The sequence below is a fragment of the Helobdella robusta genome (genome assembly GCF_000326865.2).
Source record: "Helobdella robusta unplaced genomic scaffold HELROscaffold_41, whole genome shotgun sequence".
NCBI lineage: Eukaryota > Metazoa > Annelida > Clitellata > Rhynchobdellida > Glossiphoniidae > Helobdella > Helobdella robusta.
Genome location: NW_008704941.1, coordinates 53,330 through 71,688, shown reverse-complemented (window position 1 = coordinate 71,688; position 18,359 = coordinate 53,330). Strand labels below are relative to the sequence as shown.

Genomic DNA, 18,359 nt, shown 5'->3' with positions numbered 1-18,359 from the left:
CAAACATTCGGTAGAATTTATAGAATATTGTAAAAAAAAAATATATATATATATCAAAAAAAACTGATTAAATGAAACAATTTGAAAATGGTTTTGAATTATGAAAAATTAACTCAAGATGGTTTCACTAACAACTTTCAATTGTTATCGGGCAGAACTGGGTGTCAAGAGGATAATATTGAAGTTTCATTTGGCAAGAAAATGTGGCTGATATTCTGTTCAAAATTTTTTAATAAATTTACCTAAAATTTATATTTTTGAGCAAAATACGAAATTTCAATAAATAAAATTGAAAAATAGATTTAGTAGGTATATTAACCAGTAAATGTTAATTTTCAAACAAATAACTTTTTTTAAAACCAAATGTAATTCAATGAAAGGTTTTTTTTATAATCATAGTGGTTTTTTTTACAAGATGAAACCATTTTATATAAATACTAGTAATGTAGTTATTATTAAAATGTTCGTATTTAATTTGAATTTTGTGTGTTTAATGTTCTTTCAATACTGACCTATTATTACAATTTACTCATTTTATCATATTTCATTCTGCTTAATATAAGAATCTTTAATTTGTAAATGTTAGATATTATGAAGTTATTAAAAAAACATTATCATTAATATTATTTTAAGTATTTTCATTTTCCTAATTTAAACTGTTTGTATACTGCATTGAATTAGTTTTCACTTATTTATTTTTTAACCTTTCATTGGCATTACTCTCTTAAATATTCGTGTATATTCAGTTTTGTTCTTTTTATAACTTCATTATATTGGTTTAATTTTTTACAAAATTACTATTTTTGATTTTTCACGTATTATTGTTTTTGAATTTTCATTAATTTTAATCATTAAACATTAACTTCAGGTAATTTATATTGATTTATCTATTTTTATTTAATAGTTTGACCTATTTATTCATCTTATGTAATTTTATTTGACACGACCCTTCTCATAGAAAAAGTTGATAGCAAGTAATGGTAACTTACGGTCCAAAACTTTTACCAAATAAACATGAACTAAATCAAAAAATACCATGATAGTGACACATTGAATTCACCTTTTACTGTGGCAACATGGAACGTTAAAACGTTGTACCAGACTGGGAAATTTGAGAACGTAAAACAAGAAATAGAAAGAATGAATTTCAGCATTCTAGGTTTGAGCAAAACTCGTTGGAAGAAGGTAAATTTATCTACTCAAGAGGTGATTCAAACGAACGAGGAGTTGATGTACTTTTGAACAAAGAAATGTCTAAATATTTAGCAGGTTTCCGGGCGGTCAAAATAGACGCAAAACCTTTCAACCTAGCTATTATTCAAGTTTATGCGCCAACGTCTTAAAGCAGTGATGCTTTTGATGCTTTTTACAGTGATCTTGATGATGCTTTAAAAACATGTAAATTTCAACAAGTTGCTATCATGATGAGTGACCTGAATACAAAAGTTGACTCAAAAGAAATACATGTTGTAGTTGGTCTTCAGATGATAGGTGAAAAAAATGAAAGAGGAGAAAAGTTGATTGAATGGTGTGTCACAAATGAACAAATTATTATCAACATCTGGCATGACAAATTGACAATCACCCAAAACGTAAATATATTTGGAAGAGTCCCGGAGACACTGTAAGAAATATGATTGATTACAATACCGTAAATAGACGATTTCTAAATGCTGATTTCCAATTTAAAAGTTACCCTGGAGCTGATTGTGGCAGTGACCATAACCCAGTTGTTTGTAAAGTCAGGAAAGTTAAAAAAATCAAGAGTGAATTGGCCCCAAAACGTTTGAATATTGTCAGTCTGACGCAAAATGATGAAATCAAGGTCAAGTATAACGTTAAAGTACGGAATCGTTTTCAGTTATTGACAAAAGACGTAAGTAAATCTAAATATGAAATGCTCTCACGAAAAAAGTTATATTTGTGAAGGAGCAAAGAAGAGGTCAGAAATGGATAAAAGATGGCATCGTATCTCTGATGAATGAACGAAGGAAGGTGAAAAGCTGCAATCCTGACAGATACAAAAAGTTGGACAAAATAATCAAAAAAATGTGCTTTGAGGAAGAAGAATAATGGTTAAATGACATGTGCAAAATTGCTAAAAAGATAAAAAAAACAGTAATACAAATGCAATGTGTAAAAACATCAAAGAAATCATTGGGAAAAGGCTTGTATCGTTTCTGGGTGCATAAAAGCTAAATCCGGTAAGATAATTTTAGAGAAAAAAAAGTACTTGAAAGATGGACTTAATAAATTAACGATCTTTTCGATGTTATCCGTGGTAAAAAGCCTCTTATTAAAAAAGGCGTAGAAAGACCAAAAATATTTAGATCTGAAGTTCGTGCCGCTCTTTCAAAAATGAAATGAAATTAAGCACCAGGCCTAGATGAGATAGTTGTTGAAGAAATTAAATGCCTTGATAAATTTGGCATTGAAAAAGTGACAAACATTTTTAATAAGATATACAACAGCGGCCAAATTCCTATTATTGCATTACCTAAAAAACCTACTGCTACCAAATGTGAACCACATCAAACAATCAACTTGATGAGTCATCTAGCAAAACTTCTTTTGAGAATTCTAATGATGAAAACACAAAGCGAAATCAGATCTGAAATTTTAAATGTCCAATGTGGTTTTGTCGAGAATTGTGGTACATGAAACGCTATCTTTAGGCTACGAATGATCAGTGTACAAGCGATTGAAATGAAAAAAGACTTGTTTATATGTTTTGTCGATTACTCGAAAACTTTTGATGGCTTGAAATATGTGGAGCTTATGGAAATATTGAAAAATTTGTGCTTTGATGAAAAAGACACAAGAGTTATCAACAACCTCTATTGAAACCAAAGAGCAGCGATGAAAGATGGTAACAAGATGACTAGTTTTGTTAAAATAAAAAAAAGGTTTTAGACAAGGCTGTGTATTCTATTCAGACTTGTACATGTACAATTTCTATAGTGAGATCATCATGAGAAAGGTGGAAGATCTACCTGGAATATCCATTGCAGGCGTGAATATAAACAATTTAAGATATGCTGATGATATAGCTCTTATAGTGGAATCAATGGAAAAACTGCAAACAATTGTTTCAAAACTGGTTTTTGAAAGTAAAAGAAAAAGCTTGCAAATTAACATCAACAAAACAGAGTGCATTAATACAGTTCTTGAAATAGGTCATTATTATGTAATTACATATCTTAAGAAGTTTATTCAATTCTAGCATGTTTCTTTGTCAATAAAAAGATATATTGACAAGCCTGTCATGCGGTTCAACCCACTCTGTTCACGGGGCATATTGATCCAAACACCGGGGCACGTTGAACTATTATTTAATTGCTGCGTTAAGCAATTTTATTGCTATGACAAAATATTTTTAAATCTAACATTAACTAAAACAGTCCGAGTGACTATCTGACCACGTCTTTGCAAAACCATAGCAACAACTTGCTTCAAACTTTTCTGAGTAACAATTCTGCTCGGACGATGTACCGTAGTAATTAATCTCTGTTTCGTTGATGTAGTAAATAGTCTTTGGTCTAAGGTTATAAACTGCCGACTAGTTATCAAAAATGCAGACAAATAGATCTACAGATGCCTATTTCCCAGGCAATGGATGTCGCCGCAGGTTCTCTGACTGAGAGGAGTAAATATCTTCATAAATTTAGAAGACCAATCAGCCACAGGTATTTCGTCAAGTAAGCATTTTATCGTCACCAGTACAATCACTAGGTCGACAAAACAACCAAACAAGACTGGAGAACATACCGCAAGCTGTGTATCGTCAGCGAACGCATAATACCCAAAACCATATTTCCCCACCGTTAACATTACATCGACAGTTTAAACAAAAAAAAGATAAGTCCAATGATAAAACCCTAGGGTTCTTCAAAATTTAAAAATGTAATGTATTTTTGATGTTTTAAAAAACAAATCAAATAAATATGGTTTGAAACTGATACATATGATTATGATGAGATGTTGACTTAATACATACTGTTTTTAATGCGTCTTAAAAGACAAGTAAAAAATAAGGACCAGGTTTTATGTGTTAGACACTACGTCAACGATGCTGAAAAAAAGTCTTCTAAATGAAATTAATTCCGAAAAAGCAATAGAAATTAAATTAACTTGAAAAAGACTATTTCGGAATGTATTATGTTGAAAAGTTGAGACCCACTCAAAGTTACATGTACAGACTTGTAAAATTTATTACTGTACGTTTTAGGTTGTAAACTAACAATACAACAATACAATTAAAAATACAATAAGCCTTACAGCTGTACAATACAATAAAATATAATATTTTTTATTTCCTCCTCAATATGATACAACGTAATTGTAAGAAGGTAGGAAGATTGTGATAGAGTTTATTGAGGAACTCATCTAGCCCAACCACCTAGAACATAAATTGTCAAAGTTTTGCAAAATGTCGATTAAAAATTAAATAAACTTTGTTTTCATGAAAGACAAAAAAGAAGCAACTGAAAAATTAACTTGAAAAATGTTATGTTAAATTTACTTGTTTCAAATTATAATTAAATGAAAAATGCAAAATGTTGTAAAAGCTGTAACAGGAGACTAATTATGATTTGTGTTTAACAAAAAAAAAATTTTTAATATTAAAACAGATTACTTAAAAAATTTAGGAAATATTGGACAAACTCGAATATGCGAACGCTCGAAGTTGTAAAACCTCGTTGTAAGGATGGGCGGACTTGTGTATTCCTATTTCAAAACATCAATAGCATAAAACCCATGAGGTTTTAAATTGTAAATGGGTTCGTGTTAAAAATGTGTGTATGCATTTGCGCTTTATATTGCATAGAACATTGCTGATTTAAAGTATACTTTGTTAAAAAATTTTGTTATTGAAATTTAGCATATTTTACATTTTCCATTCCTGCACACATGATTTTCTATTACCCAAAATTCCCATTTCCGAAATATTCAAATTTCTATTGGGATTCCATAGCAACCATCTGAGTCTCAAAATTAACGTTCCCATGCCCACCTCTAATGTGCAGTGTCACATGTTGATGTGCAGTATTATGTACTGGTGTTTATGTTCGAAGTCTGAGTAATAACTTAAAACCAATGTTGTTGAATTTCATAGTTTTGTGCGCATAAATCTACAACTATCATACGCAGATACCATACGTTAATCTCTAAAAACTATTTGAGCAATGTTTTCACAGATAATTGCGGACGCAGAACATTCGTAATATGAACCTATTCAAACCGAGTACAACAGTCCTGAATATTACCTATATCGTTGCATCAGCTGATACCAATTTAAAATATTTAATTCATAAAGCGAGTTTGACATAGTGAATAAGTAAAACACAACAAAACGTGGAGAACACGATGAACATGACGAAACACAATGTAACACTAAGGTGCAAATTATTTATAAAATAATTGATTTATAAAAGCCTAAATGAGTGTTTTAAAAAAGATTTGTTTAGAAATAATATTTTAAATCACATAATTTGTATTTTAAACTGTTCGAAACAACTAATTTAAATAAAAAATTTACAAATTGAATGCTGACAATAATTTGGCAACGAACTTAGTCACATAAAGAAGATAACCAGTACTGTTCAGCTGTAACATACGGTTGGCCACAGTAACATCGTGGAAGTTGGCCTTTTTTTCATTTCTAAAAAAAGTGTCGGGTATCCATATTCTCAACCAGGTTCCTTCACCAAGTTTCAGCATTTTGAATTTAGTTTCATTTGGATTGAACTGCAGTCTTTTATCACGCCACTGTTGTTGCAAGTTGAAGCTCACCATGTAATCCTGTTGAGAAAAAAAGCTTTTAGAATATTTTCACTGCAACGATTAAAATTTTTACCATTGTTGACTCACTGATAGAATAAAAACTGTTGATCCGAATTCCTAATTTAACTTCTGTTGCATCAACTATAGCAATTTAAAATATTTAATTCATCAAGAGAGTTCAACATAGTGAATAAGTGAAACATAATAAAACGTAGACAGAGAACATGATGAACAGAACAAAACACAATGTAATAGTAAGGTGCAAACCCGTTGAAGGCGGGTCATTTTTGCTGTAGCCTTCATTAATTAATGTCGATATCAAAGCTTCTTGTTTGCTGATAGATTTTCTGACATCAAAGTAGAATGTTATTATATAATTTTGTGATAACAGTTATGTCATTTTAATACTTTTTTCAAAATGAATGATTTATTCGTGATAACATTACTATTAATACTATTTTCAAAATAATTTATTAAAGAAGTAATCAGAAATAAATCCAAAATTGGGTTTTATTTATGATTTAAAAAACTTCTCATGAGAACATTTTTTATGTTATATTTATCACAGTTAGATTGTTTAAAAATTAAGATTTTAATCAGTTTTGGAAAGTGTTGAAGTTGGAGCTTCTTGTGGAAATCTGATATTTTAAAGAGGCTGGTGTCGGATTTTATATGATTTCGGATTTTGTATAGCAATAATCAATAATCTTCAATACAGATTGATACCACCAAATGCACTGTGAAAAACCATTTTCAATTTTTACAGCTTAAAAAAAGATTTTTTTAAAGCCACGCATGTAAAATAATTGACATTCATTTCTTACTCGCCAGTTGCTAATAATTTACGAAACACCATAAACTGTTAGAAATCGGCTGTACAAGGAAAAAACGAACTTATCGCAAATTCGTTTGTAATTTTAACATCGGTTGTCGTTTTGGAGTTACAATTTTTTTCCCGGAGTCAGATTCGGAAAATTTACAATCAATGAATCTGTATCGGAAAATGGGGTGCCAGTTTATGATTTTTACATTTTTACACTATTAACGATTATGACATTCTCTTTAACTTTTAACGTGCTTCTTAAAACGTTTTTATTATTGTTGAAATAATAAAAAAAAATCAAATTAGATTAATTTTACTTTGTTTGCTTAGAGCAAAATTTTCAGTAAATTTCCCAGAAACAAGATTCATGTAATTATCAGTGCGCAATCGCGCCAAACCAGTACCCATACTTGGGCGTAATTAGAGTTTAGCAAATCTGTCGCACTGAATGAACGTTAGGTGGAACAATTTGTCACTGCAATTTAAAAAATCTGCTTCACTCACATGGACAAACGATTAAGAAATATTTTAAAAAGCATCAAAAAAGCTATCCGATAGATCAAAGTTGTTATCACGCAAATATTTTCACCTATCTTTGTAAAGTTATAGCTCACTGCTGTTCGATACCGAACTACAAAGCACATTTCTTTGTTTCATGAGTTTAAACTTTCAAAAAGCATTCAAGAGCTAATTTTTTATTCCAGTAAAACTTTTAACAAATATTTATTTTTTAAATATTTATTTTTTACAATAAATTTAATTTTAGAAGACGTTAACGTTAGAATGTTCCATTCATCAAGTTTATAAAAAAACTTTGGATACCAAAGGGTACTGAAAAAATATTTATTTTTGGTTTGATATGGAATACATCTTTGTCAACCTTCTCCAACCTAGACTCGTTACTGTTAATTTGCATATTGTATACTGTAGCTTTTCAAATATTTTCTTTATTAATGGCCTTGTGGTGGGAGGCAATATCCAGCATTTCTTCACGGATCCGTGAGTAATAAACATACATATTAAAATAATAAAGTTTACAAAATAGTAACAAATATATGTATGTAACCTAGAAAGTCGGAGTAGGAGATTTTTGTCGGAGTCGGATTTTTTCAGAAAATGTTATGTTTTTTTTGAAAATTAATTATTTTTTCTGCCTATTGCAAATTATTTAAAATATATGTAGCAATAAGCAATCATTTTTAATACTGAAAATAAATGGTAATTAGGTCAATAAAATCACAAAATTTTTTCCAGTATGTTTTAAAACATAAAATAAAATAGATTTAACAAGAATAACAATTACACTGACTGATTTTAAGTGTTTTCTAAAGTATTTTCTATTCAGTAGAGATAAAAAATTAAAATTATGGCGCAAAATTTGAACAATTTTTTCAGTATCAATGTTATAAAACATAAAAATAAAGTAATTTTGCTAACAAAAAATCGATTGATTTCAAGTGTTTTTTTAAATATTTTCTATTAAGTAGTAATAATACGGTGAAATTATGATGCAAAAGTTGAACAATTTTTTGGGAGTCGGAATCGGGAGTCGATTGTAGGAGTCAGAAGTTTTTATCCAGCGTCGGAATTTTTTGAGGCGTCGGAATCGAATAATTTTCATCCGACTTCGACACTGATAAAATCAAAATTATTCATTAGATCATAGAATCTCATTTTAAAATAATAAAAATGATTAGCTTCGACTGCGTTATTTGACAGTTTGTTCGGGATTGTTGAAATTTATTTTTTAAAACATTTTTTTCCAATTCATTGAAATTACGTTGTGATATGAAATGAAATAATATATATTATTCATTCATAAAAGCTCAGATTTTAACGCATACAAATTCGTAATTACAAAAATGTTTTGGGAAGGTTTGCAAATATATCAACATTTTAAATTAGCTGGATCATTAGCCGTGGCGTAATTTTTAATTTTGAAATATTTGAAAGCAGACCACATCGCCTTTATCTCAATTTAACATTTATATTTACAATCATTAAATAGTATTTGTCAACATTTGAAAAAGAAGAATGATTTATAAAAATAACTTTGTTTAGTTTAATATAATGCGTACCTTGGTTTTGGTTTCAATGAATCTTCAGTATGAACAATAAGCATAAAAAACGTTGATAAACAAACAAATGTTTTAATTAAAAAATACATCATTGTCTTCCGTGAAGAAGTTATATTGATAAGGCGTTCAAACGTTTTTTGCATATTTGCATATATGAATGAATATAGAAGCATACACTTACTTTTTTCGTTTAAATATATAAACGTGTATATATTATGAATACATGCAAAATAAATGCATTGCTTCATGTTTGCGTGCACCGAACTTTTTGCAATCATGAATAATAATGAATGGGCATACAGCAACGGTGCAGCTGACGAGAAATGTTTTAAAAGTTACCGGTCGTCGAAAAACTTTTGCATGTGTTTGTTTCTTTGAAGTGAAAAAAAATATTTAACAGAGTTAGTAATACAAAAAATTTAAATAAATTTATCTTGCAGCCACATACACAAATTTGACAGCTACAAATATATTAATCTAGAAGATTAATATATTTAGTTTTCGGAAACATAAATGCACGAGAAATTATAAGAATTATTTTTTGTGAGACTTTTAGTCAGTTTAGCTAATAATTAAAAAATTTATTGGAAAACAATAAATAAAGTGTAATACGAATTTGCAAATTATGTTTTGTCGATCGTCGCCTGTTGAAGGCGATATATATATTTTGATATATATATATATATATTTTTTGATATATAGTATATATATATATATTTATTTATTTATATATATATATATAAACTTCCAAAACCAAAATTTTTGTTTATTTTATGCATGATAGAACAGAAAAGCTTTTTTCGGTATTCCTATACCATCTTCGGTGTTCAAATTGATATGTTGTGGATGTGCCAAGATGTTTGACACACAGATAGGTTACTAACTGTAAACTTGAAAATGATTCAAAAGTTGTAGCTGCATTGTGAGAATCAGATAATTTTTGAAAGATGATTGTTGATATTCTTATTTATATTTTTGATCTTGTCTATGAAAAATGTTGTTATAAATTCGTTGTTGATGCAGAATTTTGTTAAGATTGCGCCATAGATGTTAGTAGTTACTAGAACTGTTCAGTTCTTTTTTAATTAATGCAGATCTTGATTCTAATATTTCATTGTGAGCAACCAGTTTTGCAAAATCATAAGCTTCTTTGTTAAATTGTGAATGTGATTGAAAGTATTTTTTTTCACATTTTCTCCTTGCTCTTTTTGAATGAATTGCTTTGTCTGACAGCTGACATTGATAGTGAGAACTGCTTAATCGTACTGTTTTTGTCTTTACTGAAGCATGTTTATTGAGGGAATTAATTATTATATTATTGATGTATTGATCAACAGAAAAATTATTTTGTTCTAGTATTGTTGAATTAGCTAGGTCATTGTTGAATTTAGTCCAATTGACTTTTTTGAGATTTCTGTTCTTGATTAACTTAAAAGTTGGATCTAGCTTAGGAATATTAAGCGTGAAATAAATTGTTGTCTTTATTGTTATTTTGGAAATGAGGTTTACAATATATTTAGTTGTAATTAGTAAATCTAAGATGTGGCCTTTATCATGAGTTGGTGATGTTATGTGTTGATGAAGATTGTGTTTATCAATTATTTCTTGAAGTTTATATTAATAAATATAGCATCATTTGGAGCATTGAAAAATAAACACCTTTTGGTTGTGGTTGTTGTTGTGTTCTGACTCAATGAGCTGAGACATTTCATCAATAAAATTGTTTTTAACTGGGTCAGGAGATCTGTATATTGCTATTAAGCTGACAGAAGTTTGACTATTTTTATGGATGTGTATTCAAATTTATTTGTTTCAACTTATAAACACTTTATATTTTTACGATGAATAAGAGCAATGCCTCCACCTTTTTTTGATTGACAATGCTGATGAACGACTGCAAAACCTGAAGGAGCAATGTCTTGTTTGATTGCTGGCGGTGAGTTATCTGAAACCCAAGTCTCTGTGATTGCCATGATATCATGCAACAGTGGAGCTTTATTCACAGCAGATCTTGCATTTATATGATGACTACTTGATCTTAGATTGTTGAAGTAAAAAAAGTCTGATTTTGGTCGCCAAATTTTCAGTTTGAAAAGAGTATTTTGTAGTGTTTTTGAAGAATAAAGTTGAAGTTGAGTCATGTTTTGACGGATGTTGATAAGTTGATCCGATGAGTATTTTGTGACCATGTTAAAATTTATTTTAAAAAATGGAGAGCTATAGTAGGTTCATAAATAAGTCCGATAGCCAAGAACATTTCTTCATTTCTATTAAAATAACATGATTAAACATAAAATTATGTTGATACTAAAAATTAAAACAAGAATTTACAAAAAAATACGTAATTAGTATATGAAAAATATTGCACTAAAAACCGAACAAAAATAAAAACACGCCATGCTTATAGCATAGACGTGAGCAATCTGTATATGATGATGATAATATGAGCATGAACGGGAAAATTAGTAGTGGAATGACAGTGTACAAAATGCAATAGCTGAAAAGAAAGCTGCATACAAGCAATGCCAAAAATCAAAGTCTGTTGATGACCATAAAATTTTCCGTGAGAAAAACAACTATGCAAGACGTCAAGTCGCACTGGTTCGGACAGATTAGTGCAGAGAGTGGCTCACTAAAAACAAAGGTGAACAAATGAAATCTCTGTATCGTATAGCAAAACAAACAAAGGGTACGAAAAAAGACAGTTGGTGCCTCATGTATCAAAAATGACAAAAATGATATGGTTCTTGAACAAGATGAGATTAAGCTACAGTGGAGAGAATACTTCAACAGTCTGTTAAACGAAACAAATCCCATCAATGTTAACTTTGACACTCCACCCATCGAAGGTCCGATTACAGACATAACTTTAGAGGAGCTAACAGAAGCTCTGAAAGCTATGAAAGATAGAAAGGCAGCAGGGCCCTCTGGACTCACAAATGACATTATCAAAGCATCTGGTACTGCTGGTATCCAAACGTTACTACAACTTTGCCGTAAAGTGTGGAGAAATTGCTCAATGCCAACTGAATGGAACTATAGCATGACAGTCCCGCTATACAAAGGCAAATGTGATCCATTGAACTGTTCATCATATCGGGGTATACGTCTGTTAGAACACTCCCTGAAAATTGTCCAAAAAATCATTGAGAGAAGATTAACGTCGTGCATCACAATCGGAAATTATCAATTTGGTTTTTAGCGGGGAAATCAACAATTGATGCAATTAACATTTTTCGGCAACTGCAAGAGAAGTACCTCGCAAAGCATCAACAACGATCACACATTTTTGTAGACCTTGAAAAAGCATTTGATCGAGTTCCCCGTGAAGCAATCAGGTGGAGTCTACGTCGACAACTCATTTCAGAATATTTTGTAATGTATCTATCTTGTAATGGAAATGCATACTAATACAACGTTTGGAAACACAGATGCATTTGACATCGGCGTTGGAGTTCACCAAGGCTCGATTCTTAGTCCACTGTTATTTATCACTGTGATGGAAGAAATCATAAAACAGACACGCACTGGTATTTGGAATCTAGTATATGCTGATGATATCGTTTTAACAGCCACGTCTGAGCAGAATGCAGCACAGATGTTTGAAGATTAGAACACCAGACTCGCCGATCATTAATTCAAAGTCAACATCAGCAAAACCAAAGCAATGAACACTGGTGAACCCATCCAATCCACAGCTACTGGACGATGGCCCTGTTCAGTTTGTAAAACTGGTGTAGATAACAAATCAATCAAATGTCAGCAGTGTAACCAATGGTGTCACAAACGTTGTTCAAAAATAATTGGTACTTTATCTAAAGTGTCCAATTTTGTTTCTTTTGCTTGCATCAATCCACAACAACATATTCAAAATAGCACTGTTTTTGAAGCCATTAAGATAAAGAAAGTCACATCGTTTCAACATCTAGGGGATGTTCTGGATTGTACTGGAACAGCTAAAGCTGCCATTCGAGTACGCATACGTGCAGCCTGGAATAAATGGCATCTCATTGCATCCATATTGATGCGGTGTGACATCCCACTACCACTACGATCAAGACTATATAAATCTGTAATACGTCCGGTGTTGTTATATGGTGCAGAAACATAGCCAATGACAACCAAACTGGAACAACAACTTAACGAACCGACATGAAAATGATCCGATGGATGCAACAAATTAGTCTGAAGGACCACATCTAATCTACTGAAATCCTGCGTCGTGCTGGTTTAGATGATATGAAGGACGAATGCTGACAACACCGTCTGCGATGGTTTGGTCATGTCAAACGAAGTGGAAACAGTGCCATAACTTCTCTTGCAGATGTTGAAGTTTAATTTAAATTTAAATGAAATGGATACAACTGATCGTCTAATTTGGCGCAAAAAGTTGATGGCAAAGAAAACAACGTCCTACCTCGGGGAACCGGGTCTCTAGATGCAAAACGAAGATGGATGGATGATGATGGGCCATAAAAGATATCACTCTATTAAGACTGCTCTATGCAGATGTTATCTGAGATAAATGAATACATACACAAAAACACTCTTTTCGGAGTTTTCAGACATAGGTTCAGCTTTCGACTGTGTCAATTGTAGCATTTTCGCTGAAAGGCTGAATTTGACATAAATTAACATTTAACGTTTCAAAAGTCTTAGTTGTTGAACAAAGTTCGCTCATTTTGTACCCTTTCAAGTTTTAGACGTAATCAAGTCAAATGGTCATGCAAGTTATGCGTTTGCAGATGATATTCAAATAAATGTGACACGGTCAAGCAATGAATTTCATTTTGCAGTTGATAGTTTTTTGGTTTGATTGAAATAGACAAACGGATGGTTGGAAATCACTTTAGACTTGGTCAACGTATAATGAAAATTTTCCAAATTTGAACATAGCAACTGGTATCTAAAATAAATATTTATTTAGTTGTTATGTATTGACAGATCAACTGTGTGGAACAAGCTACTAAATTATTTTAGACAGCCTGAAATTAATGAAAAAATATTCAAGATTTCTCCACAGCGATATGTGCTTTTTGATTTAGTATCAAATACACTTCAGGCCACTCGCTTTAAACTGTCCGCATTAGTCAAAACAGATGTAACGATTAAAAAATATTTAAGGTTAAGGGGAATCTATAACACACAAATAGCGTAGGGGCATGCTAAACGACGCATCTCACACAATGCATGTGATAGGCGGTAATCTTAGTCATATTCAAACCCGGTCACTGTACGCAATACGAAACAGCACCATGGAACCTTAATCACTTGGAATCTTAATCATTAGGCCAATGGCGCCTAATCTTCTAAATATCTGATTCAGGGATTAGTCTTGTAATGTTCAGCTTTAGGTTTGCATTTGCCACTGAAGTCTCGTAAATTATATCTCGTAAGTTCTTAACGTGGCAAAAACAGTTATAACATTTGCCTAAAACAGTTTTATCATCTAGATAGACAAAACAGATAAGGCACGCCTTCCAGGTAAAATCCCATATCCTAATACCCATTACACTAACCATTCGAAGGTGGCTGGCATAGCCCGAATGGCATTACGTTAAATTAATACAAATCGGAAATGGCGTTACCTATATGCTTTTATCGACCTTCACTTCTTCAAGCCTAACGTAGACAACAAACACGAACCGGATAGAGTGTTTAAAATGCCATCAAACCTTGATAGCGGATAATTACGGTTTCGGGTTGCTTCGTTTAACTTTCTATAATCCAACAAAAAAAACGGGCTTTCCCGTCCAGTACAGTCTGATTTTTTAATGAATAAAAATCTTTTTTCGTTTTTACCCCTGTGCTACACGATGACGAAAATCTTCACGTATGGTAAAAAAATCAGCACCCTATTTTTCGTGTTTATTTATAGTTCAGCAGCTTTAAGATATAAATTATAGCTTATACCATACCCTAATATTCAGCTTAGTCAGCTATTTTCAGATTAACGTTTTGTTTTTGTGTTATAGTTCAATTCATACATTGATAATTAAAAATTTCAAGATTTTTAATTTTGTTTTCAAAAACAACACAATACAGTTGAACGTTTCGGCAAACAGCCTCGCTATAATTGTTTGATGCGTTTATTACCAATATTTTTAATAAACAGTCACATGCCAACATGTTGTTAAAAATGATAACGATACCAGCTGCAACAACAATAATAATAATATTGAGTCTATGTTAAGTGCCAATATGGATGTCGTTCCTTCTATACGGATGAGTTAAATTAAAGTGCTGTTAAATTTATTAATTTTTTAAAAATAAAATAAGCCACTTGTATAAATATATTTTTTATTTTTTGTTTCAGTTATTTTTTAGGTTTTTTACATTATTAAGTTGCACGATTTACATTTAGTTTAGTGAGTCGACTCTACAATCTACATCTACAACACAACACACACACAACACACACACGGACTCTTCTTACTCTTCAGTCTTCTTAATTTTACGCTAATTTACTTTTTCGTCGAAAGGCCCTGTCCTTTATCAAGTATTGTAATACCGGGGTCTCTCGCGTATAATTTCGATCAAATCTACGTAAGGCTAATAAATTGTTGTTTAGTTTTAAATTATTAAATAAAATTATTAAGAAATAAATTATTAATACATAATTATTATTATATATTATATATATTATATATTAATAATTTATTAATATTTATTTATATAATACATTATAAATAAATTAGATTAGCATTATTAAGTAAACAAACACTTAAACAGTATATTAATTGATAATTAATTTATATAATTTATAAAATTAAAAATAAAATGTACATAGAACAACTGTCTTTTTAGGTAAAGTGAGTCTTTGGATGATAATCATTTTATAGTTAATAAGTTACTGTAAATAATTTAAAAATTAAAATAGATAGTGAAGAAGAATGAACCAATTTGTTAATAATAAATAAAATAAATATAATATAAAAGTGTTAAATATTATTAATTTAATTTTGTAATTAAGTATTTATGTTATTGTAATATTACGATACGATCATATGCCTATAATTTGTGGTAGAGTTGTAATTGTAGTTGTTTTTGTTGTGGGCTTTTCAAATGTCACACGAATCAGTAAAAAATTTGGATAGTTCGACGGAAAATGGAGGGACAAATTCTTCCAATGAAGGCAAAAAACAAATTGACTCTTCTAATCACATCAATGGTTTAGACTCAACAGATGATGTAAATAAGGATGTAAATAGCATAAGACTTGTCAAAAGTTCAGAAATCGAAAATAATGTAGTTAAAAATGATCAAGAATTATGTCATATGGGAAATAATGTGTTCAAAGAAGGCGGGTGTTTTATAAATAACTCACTGAAATCTAAAAGGAGTGAAGAAAGTAGTGTTGATAAAGATATTAAGAAGCCAGAAATAAGTATAATTTCGAATGAAAGCTTAAATAACCCTAATATTTTGAAAAAGGAAGTAAAAAAAAGTAGATTTACTTGCAAACCTGTTTTAGCAAACGACAAATCATCTTCTATAGCAATTCAAAGAAAGTTGTATGATAACATAGTGAATGTTTCAACAAACAATAAGTCATCTTCAAACTATAAATCTCAGTATTTTCCAGTCACTACTCCTACTGAAACAAACAATTTTTGTTTTTCTATTACTTCAAAAAAATCGTTGCAAAATGAGGCCCATTTGGCATCTTTAGATAAATTAACTATCGATACTTTACCATTTGCTATATCATCCAGTATCTCATCTAGCAAATCTGTTAATTCAAAGACCAGGCCAAGATATCGGTCTGTTGGTGCTGTGGAATCAAATAGCTCTGGACCTACAGAATATCGATTAAGAGCAAGAAACCATACTATTTCAGTTTCAGAAGATTTACAACCTGTGCTAAAATCAACCAGAATTAGTTTTTTGAAAAATCTTAACATTTCCAGCAAAGATTCATTAAAAGCAAAATCATTGAAAAAGGTGCAAGTTGTGGATGATAAAGATGATTTAAATGTTTTTTCAGATGATGAAAACAATTCCACAGTCAGAAGTAAAAAAGATTTTGACAGAATCAGTGATTGTATAAGTAGATCAGCCACAACAAGTAAAAATGATGACCAATCTAAAGATGTTTCAGAAGTTTTCATTGATGATGATGCTCAAACTCATGATGATGTTATGGGTGAAAGAAAGATGCCAAGATCTATTCAACGTCAGTCAACATACAAAGAAGATGAAGATGAGAGTGATGACGAAGAGTCTGACATACCTCGTAAATTGGAGAAAGAGATTGAAGAATTTATTGAGAAAGAACCTGAGGAAGAGAAGGTTGTAGCAACATCTCCAAGTGGGAGATTTTTAAAATTTGATGTAAAGATTGGTCACGGATCTTTTAAAGCGGTTTTCAAAGGTCTGGATACTGAAACTGGAGTTCATGTTGCCTGGTGTGAGCTGCAGGTTTGTTTCTCAGTATGTTATTTAAATTTATTTTAGACTGTTTTTACAATAAATAAAAAATAATTATATATGCTTAAGAGTTTTTATAATAAAAGAAATAGTTTTAGGAAATATATGCTACATATTTGTTTTTGATAATGTTTAAATCTATCTATATGGTTTCAACAAACCATGGTTCATTTTTGATGCAGTTTTTGGTTGGCATGTTTGCTGGTTGGTTTCAAGCTTGTAGTGTGGATTGTCTGACATTCATGTTTAAAGTTATTCACTTTTAGGGATTATTTACTGTTTGCTGGGATTGAAACTGTCTGACTTGATAATGTGCTGTTAAACTTTATATTCCATACATGTTATGTCTACCTCTGAGAAATACTTTGAGAGTGAATAAGAACAAAACTCTTAACACATGAATATCAATTAAATTTCAAATAAGTTCTAATATCAAAGCAGCAATTTGAATTCACATCTTCCTTAAATGTAAATCTTCATCATCCAATAACTTCTGATCATACATGAGAGTGGAGACATAAATAAATTGATATATTTATTATTGCACATTACAATTTGACAATGAATAAGTGTGATAATATCTTGTGCCATTCATGCAATATTAATTTTTAAAGCACCATTGCATACTCTGCTCATTATTATCTGATTCTTTTATTTAATTGTATTAAAAAAATTAATAGGTTTTCAATTTCATTATATTTTGTTATTTAAAATGTTTACTGGTTGCATGTTCATGTTTGAAGTTATTACTATTTTTGCTGGAGACTTCAATACAAGAGTTAGGAAAGACAGTCATTCTATAAACCCTAGCAAATCCGTGAGTTGTCAGGAATTATTGCTTTCATACAGACATAAATGACAGTGGAAGAAGAATGATCAACTGGTGTGAAAATGATTGGATAAAATATTGAAGAAAATTCTTTATGTAGATGACATAGAATTAATAATTTTAGTTAGTTCTAAAAGATTTATTGGAGTAAATACAGAAAAAGATTCAGTAGTAAGTTTAGTAAAGTTATGAGAAGAAAAATTAGAATTAGATGTTCTTAAAGAATTAATTTTATTCACAAAAAAGTCATGAAACTGTTGAGCAGAAAAAGATGAGTGAGAGGATTTTTTATGTAGAAGTTTAGATAGAACAGACCACCTATTTTTAGATGTTGAAGCAGATGTTATAGAATTTCTAAGAAAAGTAGAGTGTTTAGAGAATAGTAGATATTTATAATTAATCAATTCAGATTCAT

At 30.5% G+C, this 18,359-nt stretch overlaps 3 protein-coding genes across 3 annotated transcripts in view; 1 reads left to right on the top strand and 2 right to left on the bottom strand.

Moving 5' to 3' along the window:
- HELRODRAFT_84668 (hypothetical protein) overlaps window positions 1-5,911 on the bottom strand; it is a gene marked incomplete at both ends in the record, with an annotated part of 28,345 nt that extends 22,434 nt beyond the window's left edge. Inside the window, 3 exons of the mRNA XM_009025287.1 lie at window positions 133-215; window positions 5,573-5,802; window positions 5,858-5,911. Coding sequence (XP_009023535.1) covers window positions 133-215; window positions 5,573-5,802; window positions 5,858-5,911 — 367 coding nt within the window. The remainder of the gene's footprint in view (window positions 1-132; window positions 216-5,572; window positions 5,803-5,857) is intronic.
- On the bottom strand, window positions 5,857-8,820 carry HELRODRAFT_193000 (hypothetical protein; the record flags this gene model as incomplete). The annotated part of the gene is made up of 3 exons (XM_009025311.1): window positions 8,686-8,820; window positions 6,052-6,131; window positions 5,857-5,925 (listed from the first exon to the last, which is right to left on the bottom strand). Coding segments are annotated over exons 1-3 (240 nt in total), but the record flags the coding sequence as incomplete, so codon positions are not given.
- An 8,022-nt stretch (window positions 8,821-16,842) lies between these two features.
- The window catches only part of HELRODRAFT_84684 (hypothetical protein), a gene marked incomplete at both ends in the record, with an annotated part of 21,591 nt that continues 20,074 nt past the window's right edge, over window positions 16,843-18,359 (top strand). Inside the window, one exon of the mRNA XM_009025292.1 lies at window positions 16,843-17,106. Coding sequence (XP_009023540.1) covers window positions 16,843-17,106 — 264 coding nt within the window. The remainder of the gene's footprint in view (window positions 17,107-18,359) is intronic.